At 43.5% G+C, this 24,175-nt stretch overlaps 1 protein-coding gene across 5 annotated transcripts in view; it reads right to left on the bottom strand.

The window, feature by feature from the left end:
- bmp2k (BMP2 inducible kinase) overlaps positions 1 to 24,175 on the bottom strand; it is a 137,631-nt gene that overhangs the window by 84,185 nt on the left and 29,271 nt on the right. For all 5 annotated transcript variants that reach the window (XM_085963266.1, XM_085963276.1, XM_085963293.1 and 2 more), the window contains exons 2-3: positions 6,318 to 6,436; positions 1,613 to 1,718 (exon numbers count right to left, since the gene is read on the bottom strand). In XM_085963266.1, coding sequence (XP_085819392.1) covers positions 1,613 to 1,718; positions 6,318 to 6,436 — 225 coding nt within the window. The remainder of the gene's footprint in view (positions 1 to 1,612; positions 1,719 to 6,317; positions 6,437 to 24,175) is intronic.

The following is a 24,175-nucleotide window of genomic DNA, read 5'->3' as shown; positions in this document are numbered from 1 at the left end:
GACTCCCCAGCCAAGGGAAACATTCTCCTAGCATCCATCCTATCAAGCCCTGTAATAATTTTGTATGCTTCAATGAGATCCCCTCTCATTCTTCTGAATTCAAGAGAATACAGGCCTAGTTTACTCAATCTCTTCTCATACGACAGTCCCGCCATCCCAGGAATCAATCTTGTGAACCTTCGTTGCACTCCCTCTATGGCAAGTATATCCTTCCTTAGGTAAGGAGACCAAAATTGTACACAGTACTCCAGGGGTGGTCTCACCAAGGCCCTATATAATTGGAGTAAGACTTCTTTACTCCTGTACTCAAATCCTCTTGTAATGAAGGCCAGCATTCCATTTGCCTTCCTAATGGCTTGCTGCACCTGCACATTCACTTTCAATGACTCATGTACAAGGACACCCAGGTCCCTTTGAGCATCTGCATTCCCCAATCTTTCACCATTGAGGAAATACTCTGCCTTTCTGTTTTTTCTACCAAAGTGGATAACTTCACATTTATACACATTATTTTCCATCTGCCATGTTCTCGCCCTCACTGAGCCTCTTCACAACTGACACTGCCACCTAGCTTTGCATCATTAGCAAATTTGGAAATGTTACATTTAGTCCCCTCATCCAAATCATTGATATAGATTGTGAGTAGCTGGGGCCCAAGCACCGATTCTTGCGGTACCCCACTAGTCACAGCCTGCCATCCTGAAAAAGACCCGTTTATCCCTACTCTTTGTTTTCTGTCTGTTAACCAATTCTCAATCCATGCTGGTATATTACCCCCAATTCCATGTGCCCTAATTTTGTTCACCAACCTCTTGTGTGGGACCTTATCGAAGGCCTTCTGAAAATCCAAATACAGGAAACTTTCGTTTAACTGGAGGTAAAATGTCCGGAAAGCTCTATCTACCGGCAAAATTCAGGAGTCGTTTCCTATAAGTTTTTTTTACTTCTCGTTGCTTTTTTTTCCCCCCAGTCAGGCTCTGCAAGGTCTAGCTGAAGCTGTTGCTTAGCTACAGAGACGCTTTTAAGCTGCGGCCGACTGTTTTGAAGCTGTACAGGGTTTGTTGATTCATACGGAGTTGAGCTCCGTATGTTTTAACATTAGCGCTGGTTTGTACGGCAGTTTTGATGGTACGGCACCAGCTCGGTCCCGTCAGTGCCGGATACCAGAAAGTTTCCTGTATTAGATTATAAGTGCCCAGTTATTGCATCCTTTTAGAATAGATTCCAGCATTTTCCCAACTACTGATTTGAGGCCAACAGGTTTGTAGTTCCCCATTTTCTCTCTCCCTCCTTTCTTAAATAGCGGGGTTACATTTGCTAATCTCCAATCTGCAGGAACCATTCCAGAATCTATAGAATTTTGGAAGATGACAACCAATGCGTCCACTATTCCAATGGCCACCTCTTTCAAAACCCTGGGATGTCGGTCATCCGGTACTTGGGATTTGTCGACTTTCAGTCCCATTTATTTTGCTAGTACTGTTTTTTTTACTACTAATAATCTCTAAGTAATTAAAGGGAAATATAGTGAAACCCATAGTATGTGTGCATCACAAAGCTTTGAAAAGCAAAATATTTCACAGACAGGCAACTGAAAATAAGGCGTTCTTACCTCGGCAATATTCCATCAGAATAAGCACTTCCCAAACATTATCACTGATCGATGTAATGCCACAATCCAAGTAACCTACGATATTTTTATGGCCTGAAAGCTCTTTCTAAAAGGAAAGCATAAAGAGCTGGTTACAAAAACATATTGTAGAAAGCGTTTACCCATGTTAATTACTTATACTGTAGTTGATAACACTGATTGCAGTAGACGGCAGTGTAATGTAGTGGGTCAACATTTATCTCCTCACAACTGAGATCATGGCTCAAATCTAGCTCAAAGTAATAGACTGGTGTTTCTTCAACCGGTTATAAAGGCCTTAAGTGAAATGAGTTTGGGCACACTCAATCCACCCGTTAGTGGCCTCAGAATTAGAAAGCAGCAATCTCAAAGGCTAAAAATAGCTACTGTGGCAAATGGAAAAATTCACAATGGTGCAACTGGAATAGATTACTGGGTACTTCATTATGTTCGGTGCTAGATTTGATTTGGGTGCATTTCATGCTAAAGAAATCTCAGATATTCCATTCTCCAGCACTGGGACTCCTCACCTTGTAGAGTACTGAAATATACCAATAAGTATGAATTTGAAATTTAGTGCAGGACTATATTGGCACAGAAATTGTGGAGTGGCATGAATTGGATTTTTTTCTTCACCATTCAGATCGCATTATTTTGCACTGCAAATTGCTGGAAATGCAAACTGAAAATGGCGTGGTCAACGGGGTGTTTGGGACCTCCTGAATGTCGGGTCCAGTGGTTTATCTCCTTAACCAATGAAATTGAAGGATAGAGAAGGAAACTGAGCGAACAACAGAGAAGGAAATCTGGCGTATTAGCATCAAAATTAGAGGCAGAAAGAGAAATAAAGAAGGAACACAGTATTGTACTGAGTGAGAGCGAGAGAAAAGAGACAGGAAGTAAATGTAAGAAAACTTTGAAAATGGCATGAACTCGCCATTATTTTCCCAGCAATATCTGGGCCATTGAGTCTCGTGATTGGAGGCTACTTTCTTTCAGGGAGGATGAATTGGAAAGAAGAGTTATCCCATGCCTCTCCGGACATGGCCTGGCTGTCAGCCCAGAGGAACATTTGACAGAGGCCTGAAGTAGGTTGCCAAGCTTCCTGACCAAGAATGGAAAGACAGAAAAGCAATTCTTTTAAAAGATGAATAAAATAACCTAATTAAAAGTAGTACTGCATTTCTAGACCTTGGTTAGATCTGTGATCTATCCTATAAGAAAGTAACGCAGTAATCTACAACAGTACCATGGCAGTGCTAGGTATCAGGTGTGCAGCATTTCATTACTTTCTTTCTCCTATATTGTCACCTTGTCCTAATGCTACACAATGTTACACATTTACGTACTAAGCCATTGTTGGGACAAATTGTATTTGATGAGGAAAGTACCATCAAGAAACCTATAGGTTATTCAGTTTGACAAATAATTTTATGAATGACAGTTATACAAAAAATATAGCATAGGCTATTCAAAGATTATTGTAGGACACTATTATTTTGGGACCTAGAAAGGCATTTATACAAAGACCGTACTCGTCTTATTTTAAAATTCTGCCCATCAGCCTCGATACCAAAACTCCACCTATAATCATAAGAACATAGGCCCGGATATTCCTATCCCTACGGGTGGGTACATGCCGTGTACCCACCGGTAGGGACATCGGAATGCTCTTGACAGATCGGACGCCTGTCCTAGAGAACGGCCTCTGCGGGCAGATAGTTCTGCTTTCTGGAGCCCCTCCGCCCGCAGAAAATCTTTAGAATTCTTACGCCTGTTAAAAGCAGGATAAGAGCTGTTAAATTTTTCCTGTCATTTATCATTTAAAAAAAACTTTTAAAAGTTTATTTTTAGCCCTGTAAAAAAATTATTTTTTTCAAAAAATTAAATTTGTTTAAAATATTTAATTTATTGTAATTTCAACTAATTTTTTTTAATGATTTTTTAGTTATTTATTTAATGTTTTGAAGTGTTTTTGGGGTGATCTCCATTCATATATTTGACAGGTCTATCTGTCAAGTGTATGAAGGGAGATTCCCTTTTTTGATCGGCTCCCCATGGCCCACATGATCCCAGGGACGCTTGCAAACCGCATGCGCCCCTGGGATACATAGGCCCTGCACACTTGGAGTTGAGGCCCAGCATCGGAACTATATGCATCTCGGGAGTCCTCCGGTAAGTGCTTAGATTTTTCCCAGATCAGAGGCCTCCGCACACGGGAAGCCTCCGATCGGAAAATACGGCCCATAATAAGAGCTGGAGTAGGCCATTTGGCCCTTCGAGCCTGCTCCGCCATTCAACAAGATCATGACTGATCTACCTCACCTCCACCTTCCCGTACTATCCCCATATCCCTTAATTCCCAAAGATTTTTCGTCCTCTGTCTTGAATATACTCAACGACTGAGCATCCACAGCTCTCTGGGGTAAAGAATTCCAAAGATTCACAACCCTTTGAGTGAAGAAATTTCTCCTCAACTCACTCCTAAATGGCCATCCCCTTATTCTGAGACTGTGACCCTGTGTTCTAGATTCCCCAACCAGGGGAATCATTTTCTCAGCATTAACCCTGTCAAACCCCTTAAGAATTTTATATGTTTCAATTAGATCCCCTGTCATTCTTCCAAACTCTAGGGAATATAGGCCTAGTCTACTCAATCTCTCCTCATAGGGCAATCCCTCATCCCAGAGCCAGTCTAGTGAACCTTTGTTGCACTTCCTCTAAGGCAAGTATGTCTTTCCTTAGGTAAGGCGACCAAAACTGTACACAGTACCCCAGGTGTGGCCTCACCAATGCCTTGTACAGGAAATTTTGTGCTATCTGGCACCGACGGGACCGAGCTGTTGCCGTTCCCTCAAAACTGCCGGACACTCCAGCTCTAATGTTGAAAGATACGGTATCCGTCAACAAACCCTGTTGCTTAGCAACAGCTTCTAAACAGTCCAAGCGTCTCTGTAGCTTAGCAACAGCTTCAGCAGACCTTGCAGAGCTCGACTGTTGAGGAAAAAAGCAACGAGAAGGAGGAAAAAAGCAACAAGAAGAAAAAAAACCTAACGAAAACAGCTCCTGATTTTTGCCGGTGGCTCGAGCATTCCGGACAGTTAGCCTCCGGATAACACAAAGTTTCTTGTATAATTGTAGTAGGACTTCTTTACTCTCATACTCTAATCCCTTTGTAACAAAAGCTAACATACCATTTGCTTTTCTAATTGCTTGTTGTACCTGCATGTTAACTTTGTGATTCATGTACAAGGACACCCAGGTCCCTCTGAATGCAAACATTTCCCAGTCTCTCATTCAAAAAATATTCTGCTTTTTTGTTTTGCCTACCAAAATGGATAACTTCACACTGCCCCACATTAGATTCCATTTTCCATGTTCTTACCCAGTCAACCTGTCTATATATCTCTGCAGCCTCTTTGCGTCCTCCTCACAGCTTACTTTCCCACCTTTGTATCATCAGCAAACTTGGATACCTTACACTCAGTCCCTTCATCTAAGTCATTAATATAGATTGTAAATAGCTGAGGCCCAAGTACTGATCCTTGCAGTACCCCACCAGTTACAACCTGCCAACCCAAAAAAGTCCAGTTTGTTCCCACTCTGTTTTCTGTCCATTAACCAATCCTCAATCCATCCTAATTACCCCCAATCCCATGAGTCTTAATTTTGTGCAATAACCTTGTGTGGCATCTTCTCAAATGCTTTTTGAAAATCCAAATACACTACATCCACTGGTTTCCCCTTTATCCATCCTACTAGTGACATCTTCAAAAAAACTCGAACAGATTTGTCAAACATGATTTCCGTTTCATGAAACCATGTTGACTCTGCCTAATCATATTACGGTTTTCTAAGTGCCCTGTTACCACGTCCCTAATAATAGATTCTAGCATTTTGCCTATACTGATTGAGGCTAACTGGCCTATAGTTCCCCATTTTTTCTCTTCCTCCTTTCTTAAATAGCGGGGTTATGTTTGCTGCCTTCCAATCCTTGGGGACTGTTCTAGAATCTAGGGAATTCTGGAAGATTAATACGAGTGCATTCACCATCTCTGCAGCTACCTCTTTTAAAACCCTAGGATGCAGGTCGTCAGGTGCAGGGGATTTGTCGCCACTTAGTCCCATTAATTTCTCCAGTACTATGTCTTTACTTATACTGATTTCTTTAAGCTCCTCATTCTCTCTACACCCTTGGTTCCCCATTATTTCCAGAATTTTTTGTGTGTCTTCTACCGTGAAGACAGATATAAAGTATTTGTTTAATGTCCCTGCCATTTCCTTCTTGCCCTTTATAATTTATCCTGTCTCTGCCTCAAATGGGCCCACGTTTACTTTCACTAATCTCTTCCTATTTACATACCTATAGAAATGTTTACAATCTGTTTTTATGTCTCTTGCTAATTTACTCTCATTCTTTTTTCTCTTTCCTGATCAATTTCTTGGTCCTCCTTTGCTGAATTCTAAAATCCTCCCAATCCTCAGGCTTACTCTTTTTGGCAACATTATAAGCCTCTTCCTTTGATCTAATACGATCTTTAACTTCGTTAGCCACGGTTGGACCACTTTTCCTGTGGGACTTTTGTGCTTTAATATATATTATGGAGATTTGAAAGTAATCGCCTAGACTTCATCACTAATTAGTTTTCATTCACCATTTATGCACCCAGAATCAAAATTTGCTTACCATAATAGTAACCTCCCTTTTGCAGATGTTCAGGTCATGTGCATCATTAACATACATGCGTTTCAGGGCACAACGTACTCCACTGTGAGTTCGAACCAAGAACACCATCGAGAATCCACCTGTAACATATTTAAACAAAAGATTTAAATGCAACTCAAAAGCAATTACTAAATCAGACAAAAAGCATCATGAATTACACAAACTTAAATTCTGACTCTGGTGTTCTACGTGGATAACATCTACACGACATCCACAGTGTTTTATTTGCTTTAATGGCCCAGAAATTCGGGTCTCCATGGATGAGTACGCGCTGGGTACTCACCCGTAGGCCCAATGGCAGTGCCGGTTTCCTGCATGCACTGCGCATGCGCGGGAAACCGGCACTTCCGTTCCCCTGAAAGAGGTTCAGAAGTCAAACGCGTGCGCAGGAGAGGCTGCGCGTGCGCATCGAACTTACGTTTTTTTTGTAGTTTTTCCTGGGAGGGCAAGTCTCCAGAAGTTAGACATGTAAAAAGCAGTCGCAAGGCCGGCTTTTTACAAGGTAAGTGGTGAATTAATTAAAATTAAAACATTTTTTCCCACAGGTTTATTATTTTTAAATACTTGAAAGGTAAGTTTATTTTTAGCCAGAGAGAGGGGGAGGGAGGGGGCAGAGAGGGGGAGAGAGAGAGGGTGAGGCAGGGGGGAGAGAGGGAAAGGAGGGAGGGGGGAGAGGGAGGGGGAGGGTGGAGAGGGGAGGGGGGGGGGGAAAGGAGAGACAGAGGGAAGGAGAGAGAGAGACAGAGGGAAGGAGAGAGAGAGAGAGAGAGAGAGAGAGAGAGAGAGAGAGGGCGAGTGGCCCGCGGCCGCAAATGGAGCCAAGCCCCGGGAACGGGCATGAGCCGGCTTGAGGCCGAGAGAGACGGCCGGGCCCAGTTGCCGGGGTAACCCTTCCCCCGCCTTCCGAGCCGGCTTCAAGACCGCCGATTGCGGCTGGGCCTGCGCTGGAGCTAAGCCCCGGGAACGGGCATGAGCCGGCTTGAGGCTGAGGGGGGGGGCCGGGCCCGGTTGCTGGGGTAACCCTCCCCCCCCACCCCCCCGAGAACCAACCCCCCGCCCGAGCCAGCTTCAAGACCAGAGAGACGCCACCGCTCATCAGCGCCTCAGAGCCGGCCTTTGCGCGACCTAGCCCAGCCGGACTCAGGTCGTGCTCCGGGTCGACATTGACGCGCGCGCTGACTCCCGCCCCCCCTTTACTAAGATGGCGGCGGTGGTGACGCTCGGCTCAGGCCCGCCCCTCCAGCCTTCACAAAGATGGCGGCGATCGCGGGCCGCTTGTTGACCGGGACGGGAGGTGCCTAGCTCGGGCGTGGCTGCGGAGGAGGCGCCCAGGCTTCGAGGCCTGCAAAAACGGTCAAAGGTAGGAAAATTAGAGAGGTTAGAGAAAAGATTTACAAATTAATTAATTTTTAAAAACAATTTGTGTTTTAAAAGCAACTTTTTTTTTGCTGGAAATGTAGATTTGAAAATAAACATGCAGAAAGCGGGAAAAAAAAAATGAAGAGTTTGGAATCAAGATGGCGGCCACTCACCTCAGTTCAGAATGATTAGGCCCGCCCACACACGTACCGATTGGTCAACCGTCAGGTCACTGAAGTGTATGATTGGTCAATCGTCACGTCACTCGACTCTAGGACGGCCTGCCCGCACACGCAAGGAACCTGCCCCCATGACGCAGCGATTGGTCGACCATCGGGTCGCTCGACTGTACGATTGGTCAACCTTGACGACACTCGATGCTAATGAGCGGAATTTTGAACTTTTTTGTATACCGTCGGCACAATTTTTGTCTGAGCGAAAAGTAAATACGCTTATGACCGTTCCGGAATCGTAAGCTTTCTTTTGATGTAACGCACGTGTAGGTACACTCTAAAACTTGAGTGTATAGCGGACAGACAGACAGACAGAAGGACAGACAGAAGAGCAATTTTAGATATATAATAATAAAGATATAAAGGCCTCTGTTGCCCAGCCACGCCCGAGCTAGGCACCTCCCGTCCCGGTCAACAAGCGGCCCGCGATCGCCGCCATCTTTGTGAAGGCTGGAGGGGCGGGCCTGAGCCGAGCGTCGCCACCGCTGCCATCTTAGTAAAGCCGGGCGGGACGGGAGTCAGCGCGCACATCAACGTCGGCCCGGAGCGCGACCCGAGTCCCGCCGGGCCTCAAGCGCTAGGTCGCGCACCAGCCGGCTCTGAGGCACTGATGAGCGGCGGCGTCTCTCTCTCTGGTCTTGAAGCCAGCTCGGGCGGGGGGGCTGGTGCTCGGGAGGGCGGGAAGGGGGGTAAGGGTTACCCCGGCCCCCTCTCTCAGCCTCAAGCCGGCTCATGCCCGTTCTCGGGGCCCCTCTCTCTCTCTCTCTCTCTCTCTCTCTCACACAGACACATTTATATGCCCTCAAAAGAAGTAGAATATATTTCCCTTTGTTGCTTTATTTTGTACAGTCAGTTCAATACTAAGGAAGTGCTGCACTGTCAGAGGTGCCAACTTTTGGATGAGATGTTAAACAGCGGCCCCATCTGCCCTCTCAGTTGGATGTAAAAGATCTCAATGGAACTATTTTCTGCAGGGGCGTTCTCCCCGGTGTCCTGGCCGATATTGATCCCTCAACCAACACCTAAAAACAAATTCTGATCATTATCACACTGCTGTTTGTGGGGCCTTGCTGTGCACAAATTAATGCAGCGTTTCCCTACATTATAACATCGAATATACTTTTAAAAAAATGTACTCAATTGCCAGTAAAGCTCTTTGGAACGTCCGGAGGTCATGAAAGGTGCAATATAAATACAGTAGAAGTCTCTCTTTTTCTTTATCAGTTGTATGCATTTTGAAACAGTGACAGACCATGATTTATTCTCATCATCTTAATACAGGTAGTAGCAAAAATCTCAGTTTTTAACCATTGGGAAATTATGTGTTCATTTCTAAATAAGTGTAATAATCTGAAAAGGGAAACTGCAACAATGTTTTTTTATAAAGCAACACTGTACTAAAGTTAATTAGCCACAACATACAGCTACAAGTTTGAAAATGTTTTCTCAAAAGCAGTCTTAAATGAAACACTTCTGATGAACTAAATAATATTAAAGTCTGTTCCAGAAGAGATGGGTTCTGCTTTATTTGCAGCTCTCTTGGTCAAATAAAACTTTAAAATGTGCCAATGACACTTCCCGTCATGTTTGTGAACACAGCTTCCGACTATGCTGCTGAGCACACTAACTGGCAAGTGAGGAAGTTCAAGTCTGCAGTTATCTGCTTCCTGTGATAACTGCCTACTGAACACATCCTGCATCAGCACAGCAGCAGTCTCTAGTTCTAGCTACAGTTCAAAATATTCCTGTCAAATTATGCCAAATATAGTAGAGTACACATTGTTCTCAATGTCCTGCATAGAAACATAGAAGATAGGAGCAGGAGTAGGCCATTCGGCCCCTCGAGCCTGTTCCGCCATTTAATGAGATCATGGCTGATCATCCAAATTCAGTACCCTGTCCCTGCTCTCTCCCCAGATCCCTTGATCCCTTTAGCCTTAAGAAATATATCTAACTCCTTCTTGAATATATTTAATGAATTGGCCTCAACTGCCTTCTGTGGTAGAGAATTCCACAGGTTCACCACTCTCTGGGTGAAGAAATTCCTCCTCATCTCTGTCCTAAATGGCTTACCCCTTATCCTTAGACTGTGACCCCTGGTTCTGGACGCCCCCGCCATCAGGAACGTCCTTCCTGCATCTAGTCTGTCTAGTCCGGTTAGAATTTTATAAGTTTCAATGAGATCCCCTCTCATTCTTCTAAACTCTAGCGAATATAAGCCCAATCGACCCACTCTCTCTTCATACGTCATTCCTGCCATCCCAGGTATCAGTCTGGTGAATCTTCGCTGCACTCCCTCCATGGCAAGAACATCCTTCCTCAGATAAGGCGACCAAAACTGCACACAGCACTCAAGGTGTAGTCTCACCAAGGCCCTGTACAACTGCAGCAAGACATCCTTGTTGCTGTACTCAAATCCTCTCGCTATGAAGGCCAACATACCATTTGCCTTCTTAGCCACCTGCTGCACCTGCATGCTTACCTTCAGCGACTGGTGCACAAGGACACCCAGGTCTCGTTGCACTTCCCCTTTTCCCAATCTATTGCCGTTCAGATAATAATCTGCCTTCCTGTTTTTGCCACCAAAGTGGATAACCTCGCATTTATCCACATTATACTGCATCTGCCCAATCACCCAACCTGTCCGAATCATACTGGAGTTTCTCTGCATCCTCCTCTCAGCACACACGCCCACCCAGCTTTGTGCTGTCTGCAAACTTGGAGATATTACATCTAGTTCCCTTGTCTAGATCATTAATATATATTGTGAATAGCTGGGGTCCTAGCACCGATCCCTGCGGTACCCCACTAGTCACTGCCTGCCACTCGGAAAACGACCCGTTTATTCCAACTCTTTGCTTCCCGTCTGCCAACCAGTTCTCTATCCAAGTCAGTACCTTACCCCCAATCCCATGTGCTTTAACTTTGCATGTTAATCTCTTATGCGGGACCTTATCGAAAGCCTTCTGAAAGTCCAAATACACCACATCCACTGGTTCTCGCTTATCTATTCTACCCGTAACATCCTCAAAAAATTCCAGTAGATTAGTCAAGCATGATTTACCTTTTGTAAATCCATGTTGACTTTGTCCGATCCTGTCACTGTTTTCCAAGTGTTCTGCTATTACATCCTTTATAATGGACTCTAGCATTTTCCCCACTACCGATGTCAGGCTTACCGGTCTATAATTCCCCGTTTTCTCTCTACCACCTTTTTTAAATAGTGGGGTTACATTAGCTACCCTCCAATCCATGGGAACTGTTCCAGAGTCTGTAGAATTTTGGAAGATGACCAGCAATGCATCTACTATTTCTAGGGTCACTTCCTTAAGTACCCTAGGATGTAGATCATCAGGCCCTGGGGATTTATCGGCCTTCAATCCCATCAATTTCCCTACAAATACGGATTTCATTCAGTTCCTCCCTCTCATTAGACCCTATGTTCCCCGACATCTCTGGGAGGTTATTTGTGTCCTCCTTTGTGAAGGCAGAACCAAAGTATGTATTTAATTGGTCTGCCATTCTTTGTTCCCCATCATAAATTCCCCTGATTCTGACTGCAAGGGACCTACGCTTGACTTCACCAATCTTTTTCTCTTCACATATCTATAGAAGCTTTTACAGTCAGTTTTTATGTTCCCTGATAGAATATGAGAGTAAGCTATTTTCCCCCTCTTAATTAATCACTTTGTTCTCCTTTGCTGAATCCTAAACTGCTCCCAATCCTCAGGTTTGCTGCTTTTTCTAGCCAATTTGTGTGTCCTCTCCTTGGATCTTATGCTATCCCTAATTTCCCTTGTTAGCCACGGTTGAGTCACCGATTTTGTTTTATTTTTATGTCAAACAGGGATGAACAAATTCTGTAGTTCATCCATGCGATCTTTAAATGTTTGCCATTGCCTATCCACTGTCAACCCTTTAAGTAACGTTCCCCAATCCATCCTAGCCAACTCGCACCTCATATCATAGTTTCCTTTATTTAAATTTAGGACCCTAGACTCTGAGTCAACTACTTCACTCTCCATCTTAATGAAGAATTCTATCATATTATGATCGCTCCCCCCCACCCCCCCCCCCAACCCAAGGGGCCTCGCACAAGATTGCTAATTAATCCTTTCTCATTACATAATACCCAGTCCAGGATGGCCTGATCTCTAGTTGGTTCCTTGACATATTGGTCCAGGAAACCATCCCGTATACACTCTAGGAATTCCTCCTCCACAGTATTGTTACTAATTTGGTTAGCCCAATCTATATGTAGATTAAAGTCACCCATGATAACTGCTGTGCCCTTATTGCACACGTCTCTAATTTCCCATTTAATGCCATCCCCAACCTCAGCATTACTGTTTGGGGGTCTGTATACAACTCCCACTAACATTTTCTGCCCCTTGGTATTTCTCAGCTCTACCCATACAGATTCCACATCAGAGCTAATATCCTGCCTTACTATTGTGTTAATCTCCTCTTTAACCAGCAATGCTACCCCACCTCCTTTTCACCTGTCTTTCCTGAATATTGAATTCCCAGCCTTGGTCACCCTGGAGCCAGGTCTCCGTAATCCCAATTATATCATATCTGTTTACATCTATTTGCGCAGCTAATTCATCCACCTTATTACGAATGCTCCTCGCATTATGACACAAAGCCTTCAAGCTTGTTTTTTTAACACTTAGACCTTTTAGAATTATTATTTACTGTGGTCATGTTTGATTTACACCATTGATTTCTCTGACTGCCACTTTTGCTTTTCTCCTTCCTGTCTGTTGCTTCTATCCTTGCTTCCCTTTCCTCTGTCTCCCTGCACAGGTTCCCAACCCCCTGCCATTTTAGTTTAAACCCTCCCCAACAGCACTAGCAAACACTCCCCCAGGACATCGGTCCCGGTCCTGCCCAGGTGCAAACCATCCAGTTTGTACCGGTCCCACCTCCCCCAGAACCGGTTCTAATGTCCCAGGAATTTGAATCCCTCCCCCTTGCACCATTCCTCTAGCCACGTATTCATCTGAAATATCCTTCTAGTTCTACTCTGACTAGCACATGGCCCGAGATTACTACCTTTGAGGTCCTATTTTTTGATTTACCTCCTAACTCCCTATATTCAGCTTTTAGGACCTCATCCCAGTTTTTACCTATATCGTTGGTACCTATATGCACCACGACAACTGGCTGTTCACCCTCCCCCTCCCGAATGCCCTGCAGCTGCTCAGAGATCCTTGACCCTTGCACCAGGGAGGCAACATACCATCCTGGAGTCTCGTTTGCGGCCGCAGAAATGCCTATCTATTCCCCTTACAATAGAATCCCTATCACTATAGCTCTCCCGCTCGTTTTCCTCCCATCCTGTGCAGCAGAACCACCCATGGTGCCAGGAAGTTGGCTGCTGCTGCCTTCCCCCGATAAGCCATCTCCCTCAACAATATCCAAAGCGGTATATCTGTTTGAGAGGGGGATGGCCACAGGGGACCCCTGCACTACCTGCCTGCGCCTACTACTCTGCTTGGCGGTCACCCATTCCCTTCCTGCCTGTGCAGCCTTTACCTGCGGTGTGACCAACTCATTAAACAGGATATCCACGAGGTCCTCAGCACCGCGAGTGCTCCAGTATGTATCCATTCGCAGCTCCAGCGCCGCAATGCGGTCTGCCAGTAGCTGCAGCTGGATACACTTCCCGCATACATGGTCGTCAGGGACACAGGAAGTGTCCCTGATTTCCCACATAGCGCAGGACGAGCATGCCACGGGGCCGAGCTGTGCTGCCATGACTTACCCTTTACTTTAAATTAAATCAAATCAAAGCCACTAATTACACTACAATTAAATGATATACTCAAGGGCCCTGGTTTACTAGCACTCCCCGCTACACAACAGAGACCTTAGAAACTATAACCACAAAAATTAAGACCTTCTAAACTTTATAAACTATTAACCTTAACTGTCAAACTATATAGTATAAATACTCACCTGGCTGTACTCACCCAATCAGCTGCTTCCTCCTCCCAGCATTTTAGTGGAGAAAGAAGACGACCAGGTTTTTTTTTTTTGGGGGGGGGGGAAAGAGAGAGAGAGAGGAAAGAGGTGGTGGAGGGGCAAGAGTGTGAGAAACTTCTTGCTAACTGTGCCACCAAGCTATGTAATACTAACCATGTGTTGCTAGGTCAAAATTGAGCACCTTACACTGATTAGGGATACTGTATTACAAATCTTAGACATGTGGATTCTGAAATAAGGACCTCAGGAAAACAAAGCAAAGGGGGTGTTCAGAACTGGCACAGTAACGTCCTACAACAGGTGAGCAACTTTAACCAAAACAGAAGGATGGTCTTAAGAACTGCCCTAATTGCATTGTAAGAGAAAAGGTGGGTTAACCATCAATGGAACAAATATGCAGCAGCTTATTTTGAAGATCAGAAATTCAATCTCAGTAATTGCATACGTGAAAGATGTTACTCATCAGCTCCAAGGACATGGTTGTCTTGCACAGCTGGATCTTGTCTGTACTGTTCCCAAATCCACTACATTCTAGCTGCAGAAAGTACTGTCTCACTTGTTTCTTCAGACCACTATTTTATTATTCCATACTTTCAGCACTCTGCCCAGAGATTAATCCCCAACATGAATGAGGGTCAGAAAGACTTCTCTTACTTCAATGCAGTTCATATATCATGAGTCAGTATATCCTACAGGCCATGAGCCTGTTTTAATTATCTGAATGTGTCAACCCTGCATGATTTATTGTATTAACTGGAGTCATGGTCAGTTGACATGAGACAACAGACAATTGCTAAAATATGGAGGAAATAACTTGTTGTAAATGTTCCCTGAATGTGTTAATTTAGCAATAAAAAGGAAACATTATTTTTCCCCTCGAAGAACAAGCAGCAGAGGAAACATGATCCACATTTTTTAAAATGCTGAAGACATAAACAATGGTAGTGCAAGCAGAAAACAAACCATCGGTTCACAAGGCATTTTCCTCCCCTTCCTCGCTTTCCTGACCTCAGTGCCTTTAACAAAATGTAATTATTTATCCCAGCTCTTCCACTAACCAAGTTTCCCTGTGCTTCTATTCAAAGCAATTCAATTTCAAACCAGCATTAGCAGTTGACTACTCATATTACACATATAAGTAGTCATGTGCTACCAGCTTCCCCAACCTGAAATTGTCCAAAACCCCACTAGTAGAATAAGTAGCCACGCTTAGACTGGAACAGTTGTCTCAGTTACTGGTTGAGCAACACAACTGTGGAAAATTGCTGCTTCAATTCAATCTTGGGGTTCAGAGACTGGGCTGGTGAGAATAGTAAGTGACAAGGGCTGGTAGAACATCACAGGTGACTGAAATGGAAGCGTCTTTGAAGAATAGATCTGAAAAACAAAACTTATTTCTGCAGCTTGTCAGTAGCTTGGACGTGAACAATCCTCAATATCCAACAAATGTGGATGGAATTGCAGAACTCAATGTGGCCCACTGTAAAGATCGCTTACGTGCTTTTAACACAACTCAGTTGCTGAGACATAAGCAGAAATAAAAGAATTTAAAAGCAAAATAGGGATTCAAAGAATCACTACATATTTGGCAAGTGAAAAAGAATAAAAATCAGAATCAAGGAGCCTGGGACACTCAGTCAACACTTTTCATTAGCATTCTGGAGAAATTGTGCAGCATTGTTTTATTCAATTAAGCAGTTATTGTTTAAGCTTCACTGTAGCGGGAATAAAAGAGCAGGATTGAGGTCTAGAGCAGGTACAGATAGAACTGAACAAACATTCGGTGGAATATAATGGGGCTATGGAAATGTTATGCCAAAGCATGTAACTAGACAAGAATATACAAATACAAGATTTTCTAAGTTGTACTACGCATTAGTCAGACCACATTTGGAGATTTGGAGCACTGTTGCATTCTGGTAATTATCTTGCAAAAAACAGGATCCTGCTGGAAAGGGGGTCAAGCAAGAGTAATCCCAAAATGGATGAGCAATGAAGAAAGATCAGAGAATTGGTAGCTCTACAGTACAGAAAGTCAAAAAAGAGCTCGGGGGAAAAGCTCATTAATGTATGTAAAATATTAACAGATTGAAGAGGCAAATCTATTATTTAAAAATAAACCAAGGAATAAAATCAATTTAAACCTGAGATTAGGAATGCTTTTTTACTGAATTGTTTAATTGTTGTGATGTTTTTGCTTCTGCTATCTAGTCAAGCAATTTATTTCACTCAGTCAGTCAAAATGGAGCTGGTTGCTAAGGCAGGAGAGTGGGTACTACAAGGATGGGCCAAATGACAATCCATGGCTCATGTTCTTGAGTAACAAAAGTGGTAATTCCTTAGGAAAACTTCAAGCAGAAATTGATCTGCTTGCACAGTGTTTCAAGTGTTCCATAACTGAGATTTGCACAATAGGTCAGTTTAAAATGAGAAATACTGTCACATTTCAGGATCGACTCCGCCCCCCCCCCCCCCCAAGGATTTGGAAAGAATTGTTAGTTAACAGAGTTTTAAAAAGTAATGTCGATTCTTACAAATTTAAGAACAAAAAGGGCATCCAGAAAAAGGTGATTAATATGCTTAAACGGAAGTTGTTTTTCCCCAGAGGCTAAACATTAAATAATTAGTTGCCTTGCCTGGGTAAACACCCATCACCCACCGTGTTGGTGTACCTTTGATCTTGGTCTGCAGTCTGGCTTTCGGAATCAGGACACTACACAGTCGGGCAACAAAAGGCTTCAAAAGACACAAAACTGCAGGGAGAGGAGGTTCTGCGCTTGGGTGGAGAACAGAATGTAGGAGGTATTTTGATCAAGTTAAGTAAGACAACCCACTGAAGTGGGGTAGCATAATCTATCCATTATTGTTAGATTACTTGAAGATAAGCTTTACTGATTGAAGTACATGAATCTGGTAATACCTTCCACCCCATCAGACTTTCCCCTTTTGTTCTTTCCTCCCCTCCACCCACCCCCCCCCCACCTTTCCCTGCCTCTGCACTTGCTTAAAACTGGTTACATCTCTCACTTTTTCCAGTTCTGACGAAAAGGTCATCGACCTGAAACATTGGGGCAGAAATTCCTCCCCAAACGCGTGAGTACGGAAGGGGTACTCACGCGTCTGGCCGGAGGAAATGGCGGTTTTCAGTATGCACAGCGCATGCGCTGAAAACCGGCATTTCCTCTCCTCTAACCCAAGAAGTGAAGAGGCTAGCACGTGCGCTGTAGGGGGCAGCGCGTGTCTTGGATTTCCTCCGTTTTGGGGGATTTGCGCATGTGTAAAGGCCTCCGGTCTTTACGCTTGTAAAAAGCACACGTTAAGTATTTATTTTTATTTTTTTTTACAGGTAAGTGGTGTTTTAGTGTAATTTAGAATTTTTTTTCCCCCACAGGTTTATTATTTTAAAGAATCTACAATAAGGTAAGTTTAGTTTTAGACCCTTTTTATTAAAAAATTTATTTTTTTCAAAAAAAATTGTTTAAATTATTTTTTTAAACTTATTTATACTTAATTTAATGATTGGGATGTTTTGTAAATTTTTATTTGAAGTTTAAATAGTGTTTTGGGCCCCCGTAGTTTTCATGAGTTTGACAGTTCTTACTCTCAAACTCATGAATGAACCTTCCCCTCCCCTGATTGGTTGTACAGTGCTCACCTGATCCCAGCCGGCACATCGCACTAACTACGCCGCTGGATCAGGTAAGCACATCGCGCTGACATCTGAACCGGGCCTGTCACAGGAAATGCAAGCAGGCCCGGGCTTCAGATGTCAGCGCGCAGGGCGAGTGCACATCGGGGGCTTGCACCCGCGGGAAGCCCCCAACCCGAATTTTTGGCCCATTAACTCGGTTTCTCTCTCCACAGATGCTGCCTGACTGGCTGAGTATTTCCAGCACTGTTTATATTTCAGATTTCCAGCATTCGCAGTATTTTGCTTTTGTAATCTGGCTTTTTTCTGTTTCTCTGTACACTCACTATTGTGGAATAAAGCAGCTCAATGATAACATTTCCAAAATATTGTGCTTCTGTCACATTTTGGGATATCATTTTTTTTCTTCTCGGAATGGATTTGGGAATGAGTTGTGTATAAGGGTTGTGGGTTTTTTTTTTTTTTTAAAGTGAATTTGCACAAGTTTTTAAAAAAAAAAGCTATGGAGAATAAGTTGCATATTAAAGCTACACAAGTTAGTTTGCAGAATGTCGTTGCTTATCATCTACTTCAAACTGAGACGAGGGTCAATTGTCGCATCCCAGGCCTATGAATCCAGATCGTCGTTCTTCATTTTGAGAACAGATGGGGGGGGGAGAGGTAGCCAGTTTTATTGACAAATTACTGAACCAAGAAGAAGTCAAAGGACGATAGCAAAATACTGCAGATGTTGGAAATCCGAAATAACAACAGAAAATGCTGGAAAAACTCAGCAAGTCAGGCAACATCCGTGGAGAGAAATTTGAGTTGACGTTTCGGGTTTGACCCTTCTTCAAAACTGGAGAGAAAAGGAACTAGATCGAAGGCAGGGCTGCGATCGGACAAAAGAATAAAAGAACCAAAAGAAGTAAAAGAGATTAGAAGCTAGACGAGATGGTAATAGGCTGTGATTAGGTGTAAAGTGTACTGGCAGGGCAAAAGATAGCTGCCAGGTGTGAGAGAGAAACAACCTCGGCCCCTATTTCATTTTCACTTATATTTTTCCACTCCTTTCCTTTCCCCCCCCCCCTCCTTTCCTTTTGTTTCTCTCTCACACCTGGCAGCTATCTTTTGCCCTGCCAGTACACTTTACACCTAATCACAGCCTATTACCATCTCGTCTAGCTTCTAATCTCTTTTACTTCTTTTGGTTCTTTTATTCTTTTGTCCGATCGCAGCCCTGCCTTCGATCTAGTTCCTTTTCTCTCCAGTTTTGAAGAAGGGTCAAACCCGAAACGTCAACTCAAATTTCTCTCCACGGATGTTGCCTGACTTGCTGAGTTTTTCCAGCATTTTCTGTTGTTATTAAGAAGTCAAAGGAACTGGATGCCCAATGACTGGGAACACAGAGACATGGGCAGCCAGCCAGTTAAGTCTTCAGAAGAGTTTGGCCTAGCAAGGGGGTAAAAGTCACTCATCCCAAATCCAGAGATGGTTAGAATCGGAAGGCTGACCAAGAAAAATTAAGTGAGCCTGCCAAGAGCATTAGTGTGGCATATTACTTTGCTTGCCCTCAAGGAGGATTCCGCAGTTAACTGAAATCGAGGCGAGATTTGAGTGCAACCGTTATCCTGCACATGGACTTTCCTCGTGTAAAATAAAGCAGCTTAACAATTTTATCTGGCCTCATCGAGTGTTTAACTCCACCATTGGAAATACTGGAGAAGTACACGAGGACACATAGGGCCGTATTTTCCGATCGGAGGCTTCCCGCGTGCAGAGGCTTCCGATCTGGAAAAAATATATGGACTTACCGGAGGGCTCCCGAGGTCCGGACACTTCCGCTCCTCAGCCTCTCCAACTCGAAATGTGCAGGGCCTACGTATCCCAGAGGCGCATGCGGTTCGCAAGCGTCCCTGGGATCATGTAGGCCATGGGGAGCCAATCAAAGAAGGGAATCTCCCTTCATACACTTGACTATAGACCTGTCAAATATATGAATCGAGATCACCCCAAAAACACAGTAAATTAAATAATTTTTTTTTTTTTAAATCACATTTTAAAAATTAGTTGAAATTACAATAAATTAAATATTTTGAACAAAAATTAAATTTTTTGAAAAAAATTAAGTTTACAGGGCTAAAAATAAACATCTTTTTTTTAAAGTATTTTTAAATGATAAATGAGTGAATTATTTTTTTTTTTTTTTTAAACTTTTTTCAAATCTTATGTTGGTAAAAGCAGGATGTTCGCCTGCTTTTACCAGGCGTAAGATTTCTAAGGGTTTTCTGCGGGCGGAGGGTCTCCACAAAGTGGAAGTATCTGCCCACAGAGGCCCTTCTCCAGGGCAGGCGTCCACTGTCAAAAGCATTCTTGACTGTTCGGAAATACCGGTTTTCAGCACATGCGCTTCGCATGCCTGAAACCAGCATTTCCGATGTCCCTACGGGATCGGAATATACGGCCCATAGAAGTTACAAAATCCAATCCTGGCATCTTTGAATGTGCTGTCAGCTCCCAAATTTGTGCTCATCTTTTCCACAACTCCATAGTTGAATTTCTCCAAACAGGCTTCCACCCTGGCATTGCACCAAGACTGGCCCGAACCAAAATCACAAATGAACATTCTCCGTGATCGTGATGCATTACCATTTCCTCGACCTCTCTGCAGTCTTCGACAAGGTTAAACACCCGATCTCCACTGTCCAGCTCAGTGGAACTGCTCTCACTTGGCTCCACTCTTATCTATCCACTGTTAGCCAGAATATCTCAAGGCAAAGGCATAATTTCCCATCCCCTGCAGCATTACCTCTGCTAGTGTCCCCTTCCTCTTCCTAATTTACAAGGCAAAATCTCTCAGACAAGGAATCAGCTTCCAAATGTATGCTGACGACACCCAGCTCTACTTCTTTTCCACTGCTCTCAACACCTCAAGTGCCTATTTGTCAGACTGCTTGTTGGACATCCAGTCTTGGGTGAGCCACAATTTCCTTTAGTTAAACACTGTGAAGATTGAAGCCATCATCTTTGGCCACCGCCACAAACTCAGCACCCAATGCCAACAGTTCCTTCCCCTCCCCAGCCACTGTCTCAGGCTGAACCAGACTGTTTACAACCTCTGCATCTTATTCAATCAAGCTGAGCTTCCAATTCCATATCCTCTTCATCACAAGGATCATCTACTTCCATCTCTATATCAATACCCACCTCCACCACTACCCTCAGCCCATCTGATGCGGAAACTCTCACCTCCAGATTTGATTATTTCAATGTTCTCCATTCTCCAAAACTCTTGATGCCCATATTGTATTCTGCACAAAACCCGCTCGTCCTGTACTTGCTGAGATACATTGGCACAAGTCTCCCATACTTAAAATTTTTAATTCTCAACCTCCCCATCTCTAGCGCTACAACCCAACCCCTCTGAACTCACCATTTCTCTGACTTGGACCTCATGCAGCTTCCCCACCCCCACCACCCCACACTTCGCCCAACCAAGTCAGTCTCTGGAATCCCCTCCATCACCTTCTCTTCTATTAAGACCCTCCCTAAACCCCTCCATTAAGACCTAACTGACATCCCATCTCATTGACACAGGTGATCACCCCTATTGATCTCTCATACCTTGGCTCAGCTTCAACTTTCCTTACATCTCTGAAGAACCTTGAGATTTTTTTTTCTAATCAAGGACATTATATGCAAGCAGGTTGTCAAACATTAGCCTGGTGTGGTATGGGAATAGAAGGTCAAGCAATGTCTCCAATACCAAAATATCACATGCAGCACATCCTAATGATTGTCCCAATTGTCCTCTTGGGTTACTTTCCCAGTAAAGAGAAAGCAAGATTTCAAACAATAAACAAGTGGAAATCATGCAACGGTTAACCACCTAGTTTTGAAAAACTATAGTTCAGCTTCGAGTGTGCCCTTTTCAACTTGAAAATGGGGGTACACAGTTGGTAAGTAAGAGATCTTCCAACAGTGGACTGCCCTGACTTTTAGAGGGAGAGTTATTCAGTTTGGGACAGTGGTTTGAGGTTTTTGCCTACTCTATAACTGCAGCTAAATAATCTGAGGGATAAAAGTAATTCACCAGTTAATGGATGGGCTGGTTTCCTTTCTACTGTAAATATCTTCTATTGCAAAATGTAATCTTGAAAAATTAAAAAACTAAAGTCTCTCAATAGTATAAATCAAGTTACGATATTTCCAGTTTCAATTGACATACGGATATGGCTTTCTTTTACAACGGAGTGTAACTATTGATATACCTATCAATTCCTCCAGTAAAAGGCGAAGAGTTACGAAGGTGACTAAAGGTTTTTAATTGACTAAATAACAGAGCCCACTCTCGTGGGTGATCCGATCCAAGCAGGAGGAATACCAGCCAGTCGCTCACCTTTATACCTGGCCTGGTGGGTGGAGCCAAGGCGGAGTCGGCAGTGGTCATCCCAGGTATAGCAGTGTGGCAAGAGGCGACCTCGTACCGTGATACAATAGTGGTCAGTGATACAGTTATAACGAACAGTGGTGAACAGTGCTAACTACTAACAGTGATACGATAGTGAACGTGGTTTACCACAACTATACATAGAAATGTGAGTTGTATTCACCATGTAAATGGCTTAACATAGGGTCGATAACCAGACCAACAAGAGTCGGTAACCAGAGAACAAAGATTTAAGTAATTGGCAAAAGAATCAGAGGGGTGATGAAGAGAAAATATTGTACACTGAGTTATGAATGCACTGCCTGAAAGGGTGGTTAAAGCAGATTCAATAGTAACTTTCAAAAGAAAATTGAATATATGCTCAATATGGGAAAAATTGCAGGGCTATGGGGTAAGAACTGGAGAGTGGTAAAAATAAGATAGCTCTTTCAAAAGAGCCAGCACAGACACGATAGGCCAAATGGCCTCCTTCTGTGCTGTATGATTCTATGACTTTTTAAAAAATAAATGAATGTTGCAACTATCCATTTTTTGATTGGTGTTTGTGATGAATATATAATGTACTCCATGAACCAGTATACACCTGTTCAATACAAAAAAAATACTTGAAATTCTTGATGCCAAGATATTTAATAATAATCGCCCATTTAATGGACTAATGCTAGATTCAGAATTAAAGAAAAATGTAGAAGCAGTATATATTAAAATACAATTTTCAACAAAATACATCCAATGTAATACTACCGCCACTGGTATCAATTTTCAGGCAATACTAATTGTAGAAATTGGACTACAATAAGAACGGATTAATCTATTAACTTGGCTCAAAGGGTTATTTAACATAAATGCTTATTATCTAAGCAGTGCCAGGAGGTTTAAGATAGCTGCAGAGTGCTTGTCTACTTTTATTGCAACAGTATATGGAAACTGTGAACTGTATTCAACCCATGTTACTCCTGAGCAGAAAACTTAACATCGGTGTCAAGTGCAAAATACAGAAAACTTCAAGGATGGCGTTCCCTAATTTTATTAAGGAAACATTCAATCTTGCCTCTAAATAATTAAATTAAGGGCAAATAGGTTTAAATGCTGGATTTTGCTTGAGGCAAGAGTGTTCCAGTGGCTTGGGACTTCAGTCTGCCCTTCTGACGCCACACCAACCCATTTTCCTGGGTCAGGGCAAGGCAAGCTCCTGTCAGGATTTCTGCCAGCAAGAGGGAGTGCCGGTGCCAACAAGAGAACTCTGGTGGTGCTGCAGCAGGGACACCAATGCAGCACTAGAGGCAGGATCGCCAAAAGGGATAGAAGAGACTCAGTGGGGACTGTAGTCTTGTAGGTGAGGCCTACACAGGTAAATGAGCGGGAGACAAATTAGAGGGAAAAGAGTCCTCTCCCTCCAAGGCTGCACTTTGTAGGAATTACCTCCCCTCCCCAAGCCTACCACCTTCGACCAGGCAGTATGGGGAGCAGGTGGTCAGACTCCAACCCCACATCCCCCACCAGCAATTGCCATTTACATGTGGTGGGAAGGGAAGAAGCAGGCAGCCAATGGCAGTGGAAGGAAGGAAATAGCAGTTGGGGTGCGAGGTGATGCTAGGCCTCATCACCCCATTTCTGCCACTATCCACCTGAAATTGGGTAGGATAGCAGAATACAGTTCAGTCCAAAGGGTCTAACAGCTTTGCAAATTAAATTTTAAACCTAACTGAAGCAGTGAGACATTGAAGCTACTTGCCAGCACTGAACAACAAAGGGAAAGCAGAAAAGATCTGTAAAAGCAAAATTTCTACAAGCCAGGAATAATGTGGTAAATGTATATAAAGCTTGATTGTAGTTTGGTAGTTATGAAAGTTTTTTAAACTTTTAGAAACCAAAGTTTTAAAAAACTGTTTAGAACTACCAAACTACAAGGTATGAAGTGTCAGCCTTGGCTCAGTGGTGCCCCTCTCACCTTGGAGTCAGAAGATTGTGGGTTCAAGTCCCACTCCAGAGACACGAGCACATACTCGAGAGCATTACTGAGGGAGTGCAGCATTATCAGAGGGGCCGCCTTTCAGGTGGACATAATTCCATGGCACTATTCAAAGAGGAGCATGGGCGTTCTCCTCACTGTCCTGGCCAACATTTACCCCTCAACCATCATCACAAACAGATTATC

The sequence above is a fragment of the Somniosus microcephalus genome, chromosome 2 (genome assembly GCF_052327205.1).
Source record: "Somniosus microcephalus isolate GS21.2 chromosome 2, FLI_Smic_1.0, whole genome shotgun sequence".
Lineage (NCBI taxonomy): Eukaryota > Metazoa > Chordata > Chondrichthyes > Squaliformes > Somniosidae > Somniosus > Somniosus microcephalus.
This window is presented reverse-complemented; position numbering and strand designations above follow the sequence as displayed.